At 46.7% G+C, this 20,673-nt stretch overlaps 1 protein-coding gene across 1 annotated transcript; it reads right to left on the bottom strand.

Annotated features, from left to right (window-relative positions):
• Window positions 1-221: 221 nt before the first annotated feature.
• Window positions 222-7,679, bottom strand: CYP11B1 (cytochrome P450 family 11 subfamily B member 1). Its single transcript, XM_031014170.3, has 9 exons — window positions 7,441-7,679; window positions 6,898-7,053; window positions 4,903-5,102; window positions 4,562-4,765; window positions 4,121-4,275; window positions 3,593-3,759; window positions 3,115-3,193; window positions 2,837-3,034; window positions 222-2,366 (listed from the first exon to the last, which is right to left on the bottom strand). The coding sequence occupies exons 1-9, from the start codon at window positions 7,677-7,679 to the stop codon at window positions 2,253-2,255; spliced, it is 1,512 nt and encodes a 503-aa protein (XP_030870030.3). The 3' UTR covers window positions 222-2,252.
• Between the last annotated feature and the right edge of the window lie 12,994 nt (window positions 7,680-20,673).

Here is a 20,673-nt window from a genome sequence, read left to right on the forward strand (position 1 = left end):
CTAGTGGAGGCAGCAGAGCAGGACAGCCCAGGATCCCAGGTAGGTGAAGCTACTGGTGAGTCATTCCAGTCTGGGAGACCTGCAGGAATGCAACTCCAACTCATGAGAGCTGCACTGCAGCTGCACCCAGCCAAGCTGCAGGGGCAGAGCATCCTGAAGCCCTGAGGGAAACAACCCCTGCACCACTATGTTCAGAAGATGGAAAATCCAGTCAAAGGAGATTATTCTTGAGGCTTAAGGTTTAATACTGTTTGTCACATTCAATTTTGGAGTTGCTTGAAACTTGTTACTCCTTTCTTCTTCCCTGTTTCTCCTTTCTGGAATGGGAATGTTTATCCTATGCCTCTCCAACCACTGTATTTTGGAAGCACATAACATGTTTGATTTCATAGGTTCGCAGCAAGAACAGTTGGACTCAGGATAAATTGTACCTTGAGTCTTCCCCATGTTTGACTCAGATAACATTTAAATCACACTTTGGACTACAATTTTAAAGTTGACGCTAAAATGAGTTAAGATATTTGGGGCTACTGGGGAGAAATGCATGTATTTTGTATATGAGAAGGATGTAGATTTTAGAGAACCAGAAGAAGAGTAGTTTAATCTGAATTTTTGTGTCCGCCTCCAGAATTCATAGGCTGAAATCTAGTCACCAAGGTGACGATAATAGCAGGGCAGGGCCTTTGAGGGGGGAAGGGAATGCAGGCAGTGCCCTCTTGAATGGAACTGGCGTCCTTATAAAAGAGGTCTCTGTGAGCTGTCTTGCCCTTTTCCACCATGTGAGGAAACAGCAAGAAGGTTTTATCTATGAAACAAGAGGTGGGTCCTCACCAGACACAGAACCTGCTGACACCTTGATCTTAGCCTTTTAAGCCTTCAGAACCATGAGAAATAGAATTCTGATGTTTGTCAGCAACCCAGTCTATGGCATTTTCTTAGAGCATCCTGAATAGATTAACACCAATAACTCTAGCTAGGTGTGCTCCCAACCTGGGGCACTTCATCTCCTTGTACAGGCTGAGTCCTGCAGGGTGTCCTGGAACTACTGACCACCACTGGAATGATGCCATAGGGATTTCCCCTTTCATGGGGGAACAAACGCTCTGATCCTCATCAGCCACCAGGAGCTGGCTGCCGTGATCTTTGCCCTGATGAAAATCCATGGAGATAAAGACAGTCTGGCTGGGTACACTCTCAAACTGGGTGCTTCCTCTCCCTGCATAGGAGCACTGTGGAGTGGCCAGTTCAGGAGGGGTCAACTCTCTCTGCTGGGCTAGGAGCAGATGAGGCCCAAGGCAGGTTCACGTAGGAAACTGCAGCCTCCCTGTGCCCACCCCAGGTCGTGGCACACGACATGGCTCCGTATCAACCAGAAGAATGAGTCAATAAAACTCATCTGAGTCCTTGTTGGCCCAATCCTATCTCTCCTGTTGCCAAAAACATTTCTGGAACCACACTCCAGGTTCCCACCCCACATGACTCTTCCATCTCCTGACAGCATCCTCGGGACCTTCCCCAGGGGACAGCACAGGAAGCAGAGGACCCAACGCCCACTCCTGGAACAAGGCCTGGTCCATGAAAGATGAGGCCTGGGGCATGAGGCTGACACGATCAGCTGGGGAACACACGTCCCTCGAGACTCAGTTGTATCACTTGAAAATGGGGATGTCAGGACAAGTGACCACAGGGGCCTTTTTATTCTACCCTGCAGGACCCTATTCCAGGGTGACAACTTTCAGAGAGCTCAGGGCATGCTCGAGCTGCCTGGGGGGCAGGCTGCAGGAGGGAACTTGACTGGACTGTGAGATGCTGGGATCCCGCTTAATGACTCTGACAGTCTGCACAGGGGCCCTGGCCAGGGGAAGAGGAACAGGGACATGTGAGACCAGGCAGGAAGGCAAGGGACAAAACCACAGCACCCTTGCATGGCCACACGAGGAGCCTGGAGCCAGCACTGGGAGGGATGGGGGCAAACTGCCCAGAGGACACTGCTTGCTGGAGAAAGGGCCAGGTGGGGCTGGGGACAAGGTCAGGCCCTGTCAGCAAGATCTTCCCCAGCTGTGCCCTGGCATTGCTGCTTAGCCTGGCAAACCCTGGTCCTAGTGGCCCTCGGGAGTTCCATTTGTGCTGGGGCTGGTTAGACAGAGGGGTGACTCAGGAAGCTGTGCATGTGGGAGAGAACAGGGGTGGCTTGGGGTCAGGCAGAAAGGGAGGCTGGTGGCCAGGCTGGGACCCTGGGTGCAGAGACGTGATTAGTTGATGGCTCTGAAGGTGAGGAGGGGGAACGTGCTGGGCCTCAATATGAAGCTGTAGACCATCTTTATGTCCTCTTGGGTTAGTGTCTCCACCTGGAGGTGTTTCAGCACCTAGGACAGAAGCCGGGTTTCCATCTAGCTTGGTCCACAGCCCATGCCCGTGGTGCAGCCTCCTCAGACCCTCGAAGTTGCAGGGATTATGCTGAAGGGGGAGCAGCAGCCTGGCCCCCAACCTGTTTCATTCCTGACCAGCTCCACCTTACAGCCCAGGCCCAGAATTCATCCAGCCCAGGTATTGCCCAAGCCCCACTATCCTGTACAGGCTCCACCCGACTTCCCCAGTTCCCGCCTGACCCGGTTTAGCAGCAACCTCACCCAGATGGCACGCTCCTCACCATACCAACTCCTGCCCAGGACCTACACAGCGTCAACCTGGCCCAGGTTCTCCCAGTACCCGCTCTGCCCAGTCCAGGAAACATGCAGGCCACTCCCACTTTGCCGAAGCCAGTCCCACATTGCTCAAGCCCCGCCCATGCTGCCCAGACCCCGCCCAGGCCCCGCCCCAGCCCGGGCCTGCTTACGTGGTGCAGCAGCAGCAGCATCTCTGCTTCTGCCAGGCGCCGCCCGAGGCACTGGCGCATGCCAAAGCCAAAGGGCACGTGGTAGAAGTTCCTGCCGGAGCCCCTGATGTCTAGCCAGCGCTGGGGGTTATAGCGCTCCGGCCTCGGGAACAAGGCGGGGTTGCGACCCAGAGAATAGAGGAACACACGCACCAATGTCTGCGGACGGTGCAGAACGGGGGATCAGGGAATGACTGGGGAGGGAGGTTCTCAGCTGGAGGGGTGTGGGGCTCACTCACCCCAGCTGGGATGTGGTAGTTCTGAAGCACCAAGTCTGAGCTCGCCACTCGCTCCAAAAACAGACCCACGGGGTAGAGCCTGGAGGTGAGGGCATCCACAGAAAGGGTCCTCAGCTGGACGGGGCTCCCTGTGCCCTCAGCACCCTTCCTACCCAAGACCCCCCACAGGTCCCTGGCCCATGTGAAGCCCAGGTCATAGGAAGTGCTTCCTTGCACCTGCTGAGCCCGGCCAAACCTCCCCTAACTTGAGCAGCCCCAAGCCCAGAAGGACATGCCACACGTTAATCCCCAGGGCGTTGAAGAGGGATTCCAGAGGAAGAAGAGCTCCCTGTCCTTGAGGGGGAGGAAGAGCAGGTGCAGGGGAATGGGCTGCTGGGTGACGCTGTTTATCAGCCCCAGATTCTGTCTGCCACCACCCAGTGGGGGCTGCTCTCCAGCAGGGGGCCAGGGCCACAGGGAGGCCTCAGCCAGCACCCACCTCAAGGTCTCCTTGAGGGCCGCCCGCAGCAAGGGCAGCTCGGTGGTTGCCTTCTGGGGGTGTTCACTGATGCTTGCTGCGGCGGCCAGGCTCTCCTGGCGCAGGGCCTGCTGCACTTTGGGGTTCCGAGCCAGCTCAAAGAGCGTCATCAGCATGGGAAACACCGTCTGCAGAAGCCATGTCTGCAGGGTCAGACCTTGCACAGGAGGACTCAGCCCCCAGGACACCCCTCCCAGGACAACCTCCCTGTGAGGCGTGCAGACATCCATGCCCTGAGCACAGCAGAGCCCAAGATTTCAAATCCTAATGCCCATCCAAACCCCTTTCCCTGAGTCCTCCAGAGAAAGGAACCCCCATTCCAACCAAGGCAACCTGCAAACGTGTTTATCACATCACTATCCCAAGTAAGAAATGTGGGGCCCATAGCCTGGGGATGGGACACGTGGGCGCTGTGTGGCATTGGCAGGCAGTGCCTGGGAGGCAGGCTTGGCATCACCCTCTCTGGGTGGGGCTGGTTGCCAGCCTGACCGTGTCCACGCTCCCTGCAGTGAGTTCCATAGAGTTGGCCTTGATGGCATCTGGCGACAGTTCCGCATTCAACAGGAGCTCTGCCACGATGCTGGTGTAGTGTTGAGGGCGGCTGAAGGCCAGTTCCTGGTAGATTTTCTGGATACAGTTGTCGCCTATCCGGGGAGCAGGAGGCAGCCCTCAGACTTTGGTGCTGGGAAGTGTCCTTCAGTGTCCCCCTCCTGCCCAGACTGCCCCGACACCCGAGTCTCCCTGCTCTCATCCCAAATTCTCCAGATCAGCCCAGCCCAGCCCCAGCCTCACACCAATCTCCCCGGCAGGACGGTGAGGAATCCCCCAACCCTCCCTGTGGCCTCCATTCCCCACTGGGTGGTGGAGAGGGAGAAATTGGGCCCCCATGGTGTCCCTTCCCCATAGCACTGCCCGGGTCCCTGGCCTCACCATACTGGAAGATGCAGTCCCAGGCCTCAAAGTGCTCCTTCCACACCTTGGGGCTGATCCAGCGAGACAGGCTCCTGGGCATGAACATGAGCTGGACGGTGGATTTGAACATGACCTCCAGGGCATGGAGGAAGTTCAGGCTGGCAGAACTGGGGCTGTGGCCAACCAGGCCCAGCCGCTCTCCAAAAAGGGCTAAGTTGCTGGCTGCGGGGAGGATGCACTGCTGAGCACAAGGCAGCCCAGGGCCTCCTGGCTGCCTCCCCACACTCCCTTCAGTCCCCCATCCCCGTCCCTGGCCACTCCAGGGTCTCTGAGGCTGGACCTTCCCGCATGGCCCACACCTTCTATGGTGTAGTGGAAGATGCTGGGCTGGACGTCCATGGTCAGGCTCCCCCGGGCGTTCTGCAGCACCTTCTTCCTCAGGGCCTGGGAAAAGTCCCTGGCCACTGCATCCACCATTGGGAGGAACCTCTGCACGGCCTTGGGCGACAGCACATCTGGGTTCAGCCGCAATCGGTTGAAGCGCCATTCAGGCCCATTCCTACAGAGGCCAGGGCAGAGCTTGTGAGGCTGCCCCAGCAAGACACACCCTGACCCGTATCCCATCCTCCTTTTCCCCAAGGGGAATCGGCCTGCAGGGAGCTGACTGGGGGCCCTGGTAGAAGCTGCCTGTTTGTGTTCGAGCTGCAGCCTTTTCTCAGAGCGGCCTCCAGGTGCTGGGCAAAGGCCACTCAGGTCTAAGCAGGGATGAGACAGTAGCTTCTGCCTGCAGGTGCTGACAGGGTAACTGAGGTCATTCCCGGGACCTGGTGACCCAAGTCTGGCACCACCTCACCCATGCAGGCCCTCCCTGTAGTGGGGGGGAGGGATTTTCTCCAAGAAAGGAGGTGACCCCTGTTGTCAAGCTTGCCCACCTCACCCACACAGTGTCCTGAGGGGAGAGCCCCTGGCTGCCCTCTCCTCCCCGCCCTTCCCTGCCCTGGGCACAGTGCCTCTGGGGCAGCAGCCCCAGTGAAGTGTCTGCATCTTCTGCAGGAACCAAGCTCTGTGCCTCATGCCATCCCCACCTACAGCCAGAGTGCGTGGGGGCTCCATGGATGCCCCCAGGGAATGGTGGGGAGGAATTTCCCCTGTCAGCCACATTCCTGCAAAACTCCTTTATTTAAGTCCAGCTGGCTGCTGTGAGCTGTTGACAGTGATGACAGGCAGAAGATGCACATGCTCACATGCGCCCATGCAAGACCTCAACACCATGTGTGAAGAGACGCATGTACATGTGTGCACAGACGCTACACCCATGCCGGCACCTGCACATGCACACACACAGACACTCGTGCACACACACCACACATACATGCACACACACAGACACATGTGCACACATGCATGCACACACAACAAGTGCAAATGCAGGTACAGAGAAACACACAGCATGTGCACAGATGCAAGACACACACACATACAGGTGCGCTCCCCTTCCTTCCGTTATGCGCACCCAGCCTTCTGGACTTGCCTTCCTGGGTCCTGACTCCCTCCCAGATGTCATCTGTAGGCCAGCCTCAGTGAAGGCCCCCACCCTTGGGTGCCCTTTTACCTAAACCCCACTATTCCCAAAAGTGTTCTCCTCCTGCCATGGAGTGGGGGCTGTCACCACTGTGACATCCTCATCCAGTCCTTCCCCCGTCCTAATGACAACATTCCTGCAGGTGACCGACTCCAAGCATCAGCCTCTCCCTGCCCACCTGACCCGGCGCCACCCTCTCCACGGGCCAGGAAACATCCTCCCCAGTGCCATCAACCCCCCCCACCTCGTGCCTTGCTTCTGAGAACAACGGAGCCACCAGCCACCTGCGTCCCCACCTGCCTCCTGCCCCGGACTGTCCCCATCAGGAAGGTTTGCCAGGACTGCAGGGACCCTGAGCGCCCTGAGGGAGGCTGCGGCCCCGGCGAACACCAGGCTCAGCACTCAGCCTGTGACCTGGGCCAGTGGGAGTCCCCTTCTCAAGGCCTCAGTTTTCTGACCTATGGGAAGGAGAGTCCCCAGATCGCAAGAGAAAGCCCCCGCCGAGGTTGGTGCAGAGCGGGTTCTCACTACACAGAAGGGCTCATTGCTCTGCGTCTTCTCTGCAGAGGTGCCCGTGCCCATTTCTCCACCACCGCCCTGCTTCCCCAACCCACAGGGCAGACGCGACCCCATGCGATGGCCGTCCTCTGGGCCGGGTGCTCACCCTCACTGCCCACCACAGGGGCCCAGGGCAGATGTGCTTTTGGGTCCTGCCTCTCTCGCCTCCCCCCTACACCCAGGCTGCCCACCCTGCTCCCAGCTCACTGCTTACAGCAAGAACACGCCACATTTGTGCCCACGATGTTGTCTGTAGGCCACCCAGGGCTCCAGGCTCATCCTGTGGGGATGCAGGCTGTCCACCTGCTGCAGCTTCTCCACGTCCTCCGGCAGCATCACACACACCATGCCTGCTCCTCCCAAGTCGTACCTGTGGGGCCAAGCACGAGGCCCTGCTGGACGGGGCCATGTCCCCGCTGGCCCCACCCTGCAGTCCCAATCCAAAGTGTTTCCTGTCCACCCTCCCCACTCCTGGATTAGTGGCTTCGCAGCTAAAGCCCTCCTGCTGACTGCCCGGAACCTCTCAACTTCAGTGCCTCTGAGTCCTGCCCTCTCTGCAGCGATCTGGGGTTTGCTCTGCACCATCCCCTGCCCCGGCAGCGCCACAGACCAGCACGTGCTGCACTCCTTCCCCATCCTCCAAAGGATGCAGAGTGCCGGGACCTGCTGGGAACGGCAGTGCTGAGTGCCCGGCAGGGTCCTGGGCAGCAGGGGCAGGGATCTGGGTGTTCCCAGCGAGGGCCAGGGAGGGCTTTACCTGAAAATGGGCCCCAGTTCCTGGAAGGTCTGGTGTACTTCCAGGTGCAGGTGCTCATAACCCTGCTCCCTCCAGATCTGCAGCAGCCTCAGCCACCTGTTGCCTGGACGCCGGGGCATGGCTTCAAAGGGCAGCACTGTCCTGGGGACCTGGGCGGCTCTCATGCCCAGTGCCCGTGCCCTTTGCAGGGACAGCCAGGGCACTGCCATGCACACCTCTGCCTTTGCCCTGAGTGCCATTCCAATGCTCTCTCCACCCTGTTCAGCTGCAATCCTTTTATCTTGCCTGGTGCCTTGCCTTGGAGAGGGATCACGTCATGGGAGAACTGGCCCTGGATCTGCCTGAGAAACCGAGGGCAGAGGTCAGGGCTGGAGACAGGGACTCATTGGGGGTGCATGAGCGTAGACAGGGGAAAAGGACTCTCCCTCCTCCTCCAGGGCTGAGAGGAGCAAGATGGATGGGGCCCTTATCTTATCCAAGAGCCTTGGATTATTCATCTCCTTGCAAGGTTCATAGCAAAAAACGAGGGAATGAGTTGGCATGAATTGTATTAAACCACATGTATTTTTTTTACTTTTTAAAAATTTTAGTGCAATCAAACTAGAACTCAGGATTAAGAAACTCACTCAAAACCACTCAACTACATGGAAACTGAACAACCTGCTCCTGAATGACTACTGGGTACATAACAAAATGAAGGCAGAAATAAGGATGTTCTTTAAAACCAATGAGAACAAAGACACAACATACCAGAATCTCTGGGACACATTCAAAGCAGTGTGTAGAGGGAAATTTATAGCACTAAATGCCCACAAGAGAAAGCAGGAAAGATCCAAAACTGACACCCTAACATCACAATTAAAAGAACTAGAAAAGCAAGAGCAAACACATTCAAAAGCTAGCAGAAGGCAAGAAATAACTAAAATCAGAGCAGAACTGAAGGAAATAGAGACACAAAAAACCCTTCAAAAAATTAATGAATTCAGGAGCTGGTTTTTTGAAAGGATCAACAAAATTGATAGACCGCTAGCAAGACTAATAAAGAAAAAAAGAGAGAAGAATCAAATAGATGCAATAAAAAGTGATAAAGGGGATATCACCACCAATCCCATAGAAATACAAACTACCATCAGAGAATACTACAAACACCTCTACGCAAATAAACTAGAAAATCTAGAAGAAATGGATAAATTCCTCGACACATACACTCTCCCAAGACTAAACCAGGAAGAAGTTGAATCTCTGAATAGACCAATAACAGGATCTGAAATTGTGGCAATAATCAATAGCTTACCAACCAAAAAGAGTCCAGGACCAGATGGATTCACAGCCGAATTCTACCAGAGGTAAAAGGAGGAACTGGTACCATTCCTTCTGAAACTATTCCAATCAATAGAAAGAGAGGGAATCCTCCCTAACTCATTTTATGAAACCAGCATCATCCTGATACCAAAGCCGGGCAGAGACACAACCAAAAAAGAGAATTTTAGACCAATATCCTTGATGAACATTGATGCAAAAATCCTCAATAAAATACTGGTAAACCAAATCCAGCAGCACATCAAAAAGCTTATCCACCATGATCAAGTGGGCTTCATCCCTGGGATGCAAGGCTGGTTCAATATATGCAAATCAATAAATGTAATCCAGCATATAAACAGAACCAAAGACAAAAACCACATGATTGTCTCAATAGATGCAGAAAAGGCCTTTGACAAAATTCAACAACCCTTCATGCTAAAAACTCTCAATAAATTAGGTATTGATGGGACGTATCTCAAAATAATAAGAGCTATCTATGACAAACCCACAGCCAATATCATACTGAATGGGCAAAAACTGGAAGCATTCCCTTTGAAAACTGGCACAAGACAGGGATGCCCTCTCTCACCACTCCTATTCAACATAGTGTTGGAATTTCTGGCCAGGGCAATTAGGCAGGAGAAGGAAATAAAGGGTATTCAATTAGGAAAAGAGGAAGTCAAATTGTCCCTGTTTGCAGACGACATGATTGTATATCTAGAAAACCCCATTGTCTCAGCCCAAAATCTCCTTAAGCTGATAAGCAACTTCAGCAAAGTCTCAGGATACAAAATCAATGTACAAAAATCACAAGCATTCTTATACACCAATAACAGACAAACAGAGAGCCAAATCATGAGTGAACTCCCATTCACAATTGCTTCAAAGAGAATAAAATACCTAGGAATCCAACTTACAAGGGATGTGAAGGACCTCTTCAGGGAGAACTACAAACCACTGCTCAAGGAAATAAAAGAGGATACAAACAAATGGAAGAACATTCCATGCTCATGGGTAGGAAGAATCAATATCGTGAAAATGGCCATACTGCCCAAGGTAATTTATAGATTCAATGCCATCCCCATCAAGCTACCAATGACTTTCTTCACAGAATTGGAAAAAACTACTTTAAAGTTCATATGGAACCACAAAAGAGCCCACATCACCAAGTCAATCCTAAGTCAAAAGGACAAAGCTGGAGGCATCACACTACCTGACTTCAAACTATACTACAAGGCTACAGTAACCAAAACAGCATGGTACTGGTACCAAAACAGAGATATAGATCAATGGAACAGAACAGAGCCCTCAGAAATAATGCCGCATATCTACAAGTATCTGATCTTTGACAAACCTGAGAAAAACAAACAATGGGGAAAGGATTCCCTATTTAATAAATGGTGCTTGGAAAACTGGCTAGCCACATGTAGAAAGCTGAAACTGGATCCCTTCCTTACACCTTATACAAAAATTAATTCAAGATGGATTAACGACTTAAACGTTAGACCTAAAACCATAAAAACCCTAGAAGAAAACCTAGGCATCACCATTCAGGACATATGCATGGGCAAGGACTTCATGTCCAAAACACCAAAAGCAATGGCAACAAAAGCCAAAATTGACAAATGGGATCTAATTAAACTAAAGAGCTTCTGCACAGCAAAAGAAACTACCATCAGAGTGAACAGGCAACCTACAAAATGGGAGAAAATTTTCGCAACCTACTCATCTGACAAAGGGCTAATATCCAGAATCTACAATGAACTCAAACAAATTTACAAGAAAAAAACAAACAACCCCATCAAAAAGTGGGCAAAGGATATGAACAGACACTTCTCAAAAGAAGACATTTATGCAGCCAAAAGACACATGAAAAAATTCTCATCATCACTGGCCATCAGAGAAATGCAAATCAAAACCACAATGAGATACCATCTCACTCCAGTTAGAATGGCAATCATTGAAAAGTCAGGAAACAACAGGTGCTGGAGAGGATGTGGAGAAATAGGAACACTTTTACACTGTTGGTGGGACTGTAAACTAGTTCAACCACTGTGGAAGTCAGTGTGGCAATTCCTCAGGGATCTAGAACTAGAAATACCATTTGACCCAGCCATCCCATTACTGGGTATATACCCAAAGGACTATAAATCATGCTGCTATAAAGACACATGCACACGTTTGTTTATTGCGGCACTATTCACAATAGCAAAGACTTGGAACCAACCCAAATGTCCAACAATGATAGACTGGATTAAGAAAATGTGGCACATATACACCATGGAATACTATGCAGCCATGAAAATGATGAGTTCATGTCCTTTGTAGGGACATGGATGAAATTGGAAATCATCATTCTCAGTAAACTATCGCAAGGACAAAAAACCAAACACCACATGTTCTCACTCATAGATGGGAATTGAACAATGAGAACACATGGACACAGGAAGGGGAACATCACACTCTGGGGACTGTTGTGGGGTGGGGGGAGGGGGGAGGGATAGCTTTAGGAGATATACCTAATGCTAAATGACGAGTTAATGGGTGCAGCACACCAGCATGGCGCATGTATACATATGTAACTAACCTGCACATTGTGCACACGTACCCTAAAACTTAAAGTATAATAATAATAAAAATAATAAAAATAAAAATATAATTTTACTTCATTAACTTTTAGTTGACAATTAAAATTACATGTATCTATCCTGTACAACATGATGTTTTGAAATATGTATATAAAATCTGAAATATAATTTCGGCCACAATCAAGCTAAATAATATGTTTATTAGCTCAGACACTTTTTGTGTGTGTTTAGAATACATCAAGTCTACTCTCTTAGAGATTTTCAAGTCCATGGTTATTAACCATGGTTCCATGTCACATCATCAATCTCTTGGCCTTTTTCCCCCAGGCTAACTGAAACTTTGTACCCTTTCACCTGCTGACCAACGTCTCCCTACCGCAACCCTCCAGGTACCTCTGCCTCCCTGCCCTCAACTGCTGGTAGCCACCATTCCACTCTCTGTTTCTGTGGGTTCTATTTTTTTAGATTCCACAGTATAAGTGAGATTATGTGTTGGTGTTTGCTTTTTTTGTGCCTGGCTTATTTATTTATTTATTTATTTATTTATTTATTTATTTATTTTTTTGAGACAGAGTCTCACTCTGTTACCCAGGCTGGAGTGCAGTGGCGCGATCTTGGCTCACTGCAAGCTCCGCCTCCCGGGTTTATGCCATTCTCCTGCCTCAGCCTCCCCAGTAGCTGGGACTACCACCACGCCCTGCTAATTTTTTTGTATTTTTAGTAGAGACAGGGTTTCACCGTGTTAGCCAGGATGTTCTCCATCTCCTGACCTCGTGATCCACCCGCCTCGGCCTCCCAAAGTGCTGGGATTACAGGCGTGAGCCACCGTGCCTGGCCGTGCCTGGCTTATTTCACATATCCATTTTCCAGGTTCATCCATGTTGTCAGAAATAATAGATTTCCTTATTTTTTTAAGGCTGAATTAAAGCCTTTGTGTCTATATTCCACATTTTCTTTATTCATCTGTTGATGGACACTTAGGTTGATTCCATTATTGTGAATAATGCTGCAATCAACATGGGAGTGCAGGTGTCTCTTCAGCATACTGATTTCATTTCCTTTATCTATGTAGACTCACCATGACATGGGTGGGTCATATGGTAATTTTATTTGTAATTTTTAAGAAACTTCCATTCTGTTTTCCATAATGGCTGTGATAATTTACATTCCCATCAACAGGGTACTAGAATCCCCTTTGTCTGCATTCTCACAACACTGTCATCTTCCCCCTTTTTTATAGAGTCCATTCTAACCAGTGTCAGGTGATACTTCTTTTTTTTTTTTTTTTTTTTTTTTTTTTTTTGAGACAGAGTCTCACTCTGTTGCCCAGGCTGGAGTGCAGTGGTGCAATCTCGGCTCACCACAACCTCCACCTCCTGGGTTCAAGTGATTCTCCTGCCTCAGCCTCCTGAGTAGCTGGGACTACAGGCATGCGCCACCATGTCTGGCTAATTTTTGTATTTTTAGTAGAGACGGTGTTTCACTATGATGGCCAGGCTGGTCTCGAACTCCTAACCTCGTGATATGCCTGCCTCGGCTTCCCAAAGTGCTGGGATTACAGGCGTGAGCCACCATGCCCAGCCAGTGATATTTCATTGTGGTTTTAATTTGCATTTCTTTGATGATTACTGATGTTGAGCACCTTTTCACATACCTGCCAGCCATTCATACATCCTCTTTTGAGAAATATACTTGACCTTGAAATATACTACAAAGCTATAGTAACCAACACAGATCGGTATTGACATAAAAACAGACACATAGATTAACGGAACAGAACACGGAGCCCAGAAATTAATCCATGCATTTAAGGTCAATTGATTTTTGACAAAGATGCCAAGAACATACACAGGGGAAAGGACAGGCTTTTCAACACACGGTGTTGAGAAAACTGGATATCCATAGGCAAAGAATAAAATTAGACCCTTATTGCACTAGACTGTTCTTGCATTGCTATAAAGAAATATCTGAGACTGGGAATTTGAGAAATAGATTGAGAAATAGATATTCAGGTCCTTTGTCCATTTTGTAATCCAGTTACTTGTTTTCTTGCTATTGAGTTGAGTGCCTTATGTATTTTGGATATTAAACCCTTATCAGATATAGATTTGCAGATATTTAGACCCCATTTCTCTTCACTCTGTGGATTGCTTTCTTGGTTGTGCAGAAGATTTTTTTTTGTTTGATGTATTCTATTTGTCTATCATTGCTTTTGTCACCTATGGTTTTGTGTTAATATCCAAAAAAAAAATTGCTAAGACCAGTGTCATGGATTCTTTCTTCCATGTTTTCTTCCAGGATTTTTAATGTTTCAGGTTTTGCATTTAAGTCTTTAATTCATTTTGAGTTGATTTTTCTGTATGGTGGGAAATAAGTGATATCTTAAAAATTTTTAATATGGTTTGGATGGGTGTCCCCTCCAAATCTCATGTTGGAATGTGACCTCCAGTGTTGGAGGTGGGACCTGGTGGGAGGTACTGGATCATGGGGGCAGATCCCTCATGAATGGCTGAGAGTGTCCCCTTAGTAGAGAATAAGTTATCTGAGTTCACATGAGATCTGTTGTTCAAAAGAATGTGGCACTTTCCCCCTCGCTTTCTCATGCCCACTCTCGTCATCTGGTACACTGGCTCCCCCTTTGCCTTCCTCCATGATTGTAAACTTCCTCAGGCCTCACCAGAAGCTGATAAGACACCAGCACCATGTTTCCTTTACAGCCTGCAGGACCATAGCCAATTAAACCTCTTTTCTTTATAAATTCCCAGATGCAGAAATTCCCAGTCTCAGATATTTCTTTATAGAAATGCAAGAACAGTTTAGTGCAATAAGAATCTAATTTTATTCTTTGCCTATGGATATCCAGTTTTCTCAACACCGTGTGTTGAAGAGACTGTCCTTTCTCCTGTGTATGTTCTTGGCATCTTTGTCAAAAATCAATTGACCTTAAATGCATGGATTAATTTCTGGGCTCCGTGTTCTGTTCCGTTAATCTATGTGTCTGTTTTTATGTCAATACCAATCTGTGTTGGTTACTATAGCTTTGTAGTATATTTCAAAGTCAAGTAGCGTGATGCCCCTCAGCTTTGTTCATTGTTGCTCAAAATTGCTTTGGCTAATTCAGGATTTTTTGTGATTCTATAACAATTTTAGGATTGGTTTTCTATGTCTTTGAAAAATGTCATTGGAATTTTAATTGGAATTGTATTAAATCTGTAGATTTTGGGGGTATATGGACATTTTAGCAATATTAATTCTCCCAGTTGATGAGTACTGCATTTCTTTACATTTTTTGTGCCCTCTTCAATTTCTTTATTTTTCATGTTTAATTTTTGTGAATACATAGTAGGTGCATATATTTTTTAGTCCGTTCTCATGCTGCTATGAAGAAATACCTAAGACTGGGTAATTTATAAAGAGTACAATCATGGTGGAAGGCACCTCTTCACAGGGTGGCAGGAGAGAGAATGAGTGCAAGCATGGGAAATACCAGACGCTTATAAAACCATCAAATCTCATGAGACTAACTCATTATCACGAGAACAGAGAGAAACTGCCCCCATGATTCAATTACCTCCACTTGGTCCTGCCCTTTACATGTGGGGATTATGGGAATTACAATTCAAGGTGAAATTTGGGTGGGGACACAGAGCCAACCCATATCATGGGGTATATGTTTTGATACAAGTATGCAATGTGTAATAATCACATCATAGATAATGAAGTATCTATTTCCTCAAGCATTTATCCTTTCTGTTACAAGCAATCCAATTTGTATAAGTCCATTGTCACATTGTTATAAAGAACTACCTGAGACTGAGTAGTTTATGAAGAAAAGAAGTTTAATTGACTCACAGTTCTGCAGGCTGCACAGGAAGCATGGCTTGGAGGCCTCAGGAAACTTACAATCATGGTGGGAAGTGAAGGGGAAGCAAGCACGTCTTACCATGGCAGAGCAGGAGGGTGGGAGAGAGAGAGAGAGAGAGAGAGAGAGAAGGGGGAGGTGCTACACACTTTCAAACAACTAGATGTCATGAGAACCCTATCACGAGACAGCACTAGGGGAATGGTGCCTAAACCATTAGAAACACCTTCATGATCCAATCACCTCCCACCAAGCCCCTCCTCCAATAATTTATGATAATTTACATTTCCATCAACAGGGCACAAGAGTTCCCCTTTGTCCACATCCTCACTAACACTTTTCAATCATGGGGATTATCAATCGTGGGTATTATTAAAATAAGACATGAGATTTGGGTAGGGACATACAGCCAAACCATATCATTCTGTCCCTGGCCTCTCCCAAATCTCATGTCCTTCTCACATTTCAAAATGCAATAATCCCTTCTCAGCAGTCTCACAAAGTCTGAATTCATTCCAGCTTTAACCAAAAGGCCAATGTCTCATCTGAGACAAGGCAAGTTCCTTCCACCTATGAGCCTATAAAATAAAAAACAAATTAGTTACTTCCAAGATATAATGGAGTGTACAGGCGTTGGGTAAATGCTCTCATTCCAAATGTGAGAAATTGGCCAAAACAAAGGGGCTACTGGACCTATGCAAGTCCCAAATCCAGCAAGGCAGTCATTAAATCTCAAAGCTCCAAAATATTCTCCTTTGACTCCATGTCTCACACCCAGGTCATGCTGATGCAAGAGCTGGGCTCCCAAGGCCTTGAGCAGCTCCACCCTTGTGGATCTACAAGGTACAGCCCCTGTGGCTGTTTTCACAAGCTGGCGTTCAGTGCCTATGGCTTTTCCAGGTGCATGATGTAAGCTGTCAGTGGATCTACCATTCTGGGGTCTGGAGGATGGTGGCCCTCTTCTCAGAGCTCCACTGAGCAGTGCCCCAGTGGGAACTGTGTGTGGGGGCTCCAACCCCACATTTCCCCTCTGCACTGCCTTAGTAGAGGTTCTCCATCAGGGCTCTGCCCCTGCAGCAGACTTCTGCCTAGACATCCAGGTGTTTCCTTACATCCTCTGAAATCTAGATAGAGGCTCCCAAACCTCAACTCTTGCCTTCTGCACACCCACAGGGCCTCACTGATTAAAACTCACAAAGGTTTGAGGCTTCCATCCTCCAAAGCAATGGCCTGAGATGTACCTTGGCCCCTTTTAGCCATGGCTGAAGCTGGAGTCACTGGGATGCAGGACACCGTGTTCTGCACAGATCAGTAAGGCCCTGGGCCTGGCCCACAAAACCATTTTTCCCTCCTAGGTCTCCAGGCCTGTGATGGGAGGGACTGCCACAAATGTCTCTGAAATGCCCTGAAGGCATTGTCTGCATTGTCTTGGTGATAATGGTTTGGCTGTGTCCCTACCCAAATCTCATCTTGAACTGTAGTTCCCATAATCCCCATGTGTCATGGGAAGGACCCAGTGGGAGGTAATTGAATCATGGAGGCAGTTACCTCTGTGCTGTTCTTGTGATAGTGAGTGAGTGAGTTCCCACAAGATCTAATGGTTTTATAAGGGGCTCCCCACCCTCACCCTTCATGCTACACTTCTCCTTGCTGCTACTATGTGAAGAGGGATGTGTTTGCTTCCCCTTCTGCCATGGTTGTAAGTTTCTTGAAGCCTCCCCAGCCCTGCAGAACCCTGGATCAATTAAACCTCTTTTCTCTATAAATCGCCCGGTCTCAGGTATGTCCTTATAGCAGCATGAGAAAGGATAAATACACTTGGCTATTAACATTTGGCTCTCCTTTACTTATGAAAATTTCTGCAGCCTTGAATTCTTCCCTAGAAAATGGGTTTTTCTTTTCTACTGCATGGTCGAACTGCAAATTTTCCAAGCTTTCATACTCTCCTTCTCTTTTAAATATAAGTTCAAATTTCAGATAATCTCTTTCTTCATGCATATGAGAATACACTTTTAGAAACAGCCAGGTAACCTCTTGAATGCAGCTGCTTAGACATTTCTTCTGCCAGATGCCCTAAATTATTTCTCTCAAGTTCGAAGTTCCACAGATCTCTAGAGCAGGGGCGTAATGCCACCAGTCTCTTTGCTAAAGTATAGCAAGAGTGACCTTTATGCCAGTTCCCAATAAGTTCCTCATTTCCATCTAAGAACTCATCTGCCTGGCCATCTCTGTCCATATCACTATCAGCATTTTGGTCGAAGCCATTCAACAAGTCTCCAGGAAGTTCCAAACTTTCTCTCATCTGCCTGTCTTCTTCTGATTCCTCCAAATTGTTCCAACCTCTGCCTATTACCCAGTTCCAAAGTCACTTCCACCTTTCCAGTTATCTTTATAGCAATGCCCCATTTCTCTGGTACCAATTTTCTGTATTAGTCTATTCTCACACTGCTATAAATAACTATCTGAGACTGGGTAATTTATAAAGAAAAGAGGTTTGGTTGACTCACAGTTCTGCAGGCTGTATAGGGAGCATAGCTGGAAGACCTCAGGAAACTTACAGTCATGGCAGATGATGAAGGGGAAGCAGGCACGTCTTAACATGACAGAACAGGAGAGAGAGAGAGTGAAGGGGGAGGTGCTACATACTTTCAAACAACCAAATCTCATGAGAACTCTATCATGAGACAGCACAAGAGGGATGGTGCTTAACCATTAGAAGCCACCCCTCCATGATCCAAGCAACTCCCACCAGGACCCTCCTCCAACACGTGGGAATTACAGTTCGACATGAGATTTGGGTGGGGACACACAGCCAAACCATCTCACAATTATACGCTTTTAGTGATTTTTAAATGTACAATTAAATTGTCATTGATTATAATCACCCTGTCGTGCTATCAAATAGTAGGTCTTATTCATTCTTTCTATATTTTAACCATTCTCATCTCACCTCCACTCCCTCACTACCATTCTCAGCCTCTGGTAACTGTCCTACTCTGTATCCCCATGAGTTCAATTGTTTCAGTTTTTAGATCCCACAAATAAGTGAGAACATGCAATGCTTGTCTTTCTGTGCCTGGCTTATTTCAATTAATGTAATAATCTGCAGTTCCATCCTTGTTGGTGCAAATGACAGGATCAAATGCTTTTTCATGGTTGAATAGTACTCCATTGTGTATATTTACCACATTTCCTTTATCCTTTTATCTGTTGATGCACACTTAGGTTGCTTCCAAATCTTGGCTATTGTGAACAGTACTGCAATAAACATGCTAGTGCAGATCCCATATACTGATTTCCTTTCTTTTGGGTATATACCTAGCAGTGAGATTGCTGGATTGTGTGGTACCTCTATTTTTAGTTTTTTGAGGAACCACCAAACTATTTTCTATAGTGGTTGCACTAATTTACATTCCCACCAACAGTGTAGAAGGGTTCACTTTTCTCCACTTCCTCGCTAGCATTTGTTATTGCCTGTCTTTTGGATACAAGCCATTGTAACTGGGGTGAGAAAATATCTCATGGTAGTTTTTATTTGCATTTCTCTGATGATAATGATGTTGAGCAGCTTTTCATATGCCTGTTTACTGTTTGTATGTCTTTTTTTAAGAAATGCCTATTCGAATATTTTGCCCATTTTTAAATTGGATTATTAGTTTTTTTTCCTATGGAGTTGTTTGAACTCCTTATATATTCTGATAATTACTCGTTTGTCAGATGGGTAGCTTGCAAATATTTTCTCCCATTCTGTGGGTTGTCGCTTCACCTTGGCAATTGTTTACTTTGCTGTGCAGAAGTTTTCTAACTTGATGTAATCCTATTTGTCCATTTTTGTTTTGGTTGCGTGTGTTTGTGGGTTATTACTCGGGAAATCTTTGCCCAGACCAATGTCCTGGAAAGTTTCTCCAATGTTTTCTTATAGTAGTTTCATAGTATGAGGTTTTATGTTTATGACTTTAATCCATTTTGATTTGGTTTTTGTATATGGTGAGAAACAGGGGTCTAATTTCATTCTTCTGCATATGGATATCCAGTTTTCTCAGCACCATTTATTGAAGAGACTGTCTTTTCCTTGGCACCTTTGTCAAAAATCAGTTCACTGTTGTGTATGGATTTTTTTCTTAGCTCTCTATTCTATTCCATTGATCTATGTGTTTGTTTTAATGTCAGTACCCTGCTGTTTTGCTTACTATACTTCTGTAGTATAATTTGAAGTCAAGTAATGTGATTTCTCCAGTTTTGTTCCTTTGCTTAGGGTAACTTTGGCTATTCCAGGTCTTTTGTGGTTCCATATAGATTTTAGGATTGTTTTTCTATTTCTGTGAGGAATGTCACTGGTATTTTGAGAGGGACTGCATTGAATCTGTAGATTGCTTTGGGTAGTATGGACATTTTAACCATATCAATCCTTCCAATCAACGATCATGGAATGTCTTTCCATTTTTTGGTGTCTTCTTCAATTTCTTTCATCACTGTTTAATAGTTTTCTTTATAGAGATCTTTCACTTCTTTAGCTAATCTCAGGTATTTAATTTTATTTGTGGTTATTGTAAATGGAATTACTTTTTATTTCTTTTTCAAATTGTTCACTGTTGGCATATGGAAATGCTACTGATTTTTGTAAGTTGATTTTGTATTCTGCAACTTTACTGAATTTGTTTATAAGTTCTAATAGTTTTTTTATGGAGTCTTTATATTCTTCCAAATATAAGATTATATAATCTGCAAACAAGGATAATTTCACTGCTTCCTTTCTAATGTGGATGCTGTTTATATCTTTATCTTGTCTGACTCCTCTAGCTAGGACTTCCAGTACTATGTTGAATAACAGTGGTGATAGTGGGCATCCTTGTCATTCTCTAGATCTTGGAGGACAGGCTTTCAGTTTTCCCCCATTCGGTATGATACTAGCTGTGGGTCTATAATATATGGCTTTTATTATTTTAAAGTGTATTCCTTCTACACCCAGTTTTTTGAGGGTATGTTTTTATCATAAAGGGATGTTGAATTTTATTAAATGTTTTTCAGCGTCAATGGAAATGATTATACAGTTTTTGTCCTTCATTCTGTTGATAGGATGTATCACACTGATTGATTTGCATTTGTTGAACCATTCTCGCATCCCCGAGATAAATCTCACTTGGCCATGATGAATGGTCTTTTTAATGTGTTGTGGAATTCAATTTGATAGGATTTTGTTGAGAATTTTTGCACCAATATTTATCAGAGATATTGGCCTTTAATTTTTTTATGTGTCTTTGTCTGGTTTTGGTATCAGGGTAATACTGGTCTTGTAGAATGAGTTCAGAAGTATTACTTCATCCTTTATTTTTCAGAATAGTTTCAGTAGGATTGGTGTTAGTTCTTCTTTAAATGCTTGGTAGAATTCAGCGGTGAAGCTATTGAGTCCAGGGCTTCTCTTTTCTTGGAGACATTTTATTATGGAGTAAATCTCATTACTTGCTATTTGTCTGTTCAGGT

The sequence above is a fragment of the Gorilla gorilla genome, chromosome 7, assembly GCF_029281585.2.
Source record: "Gorilla gorilla gorilla isolate KB3781 chromosome 7, NHGRI_mGorGor1-v2.1_pri, whole genome shotgun sequence".
NCBI lineage: Eukaryota > Metazoa > Chordata > Mammalia > Primates > Hominidae > Gorilla > Gorilla gorilla.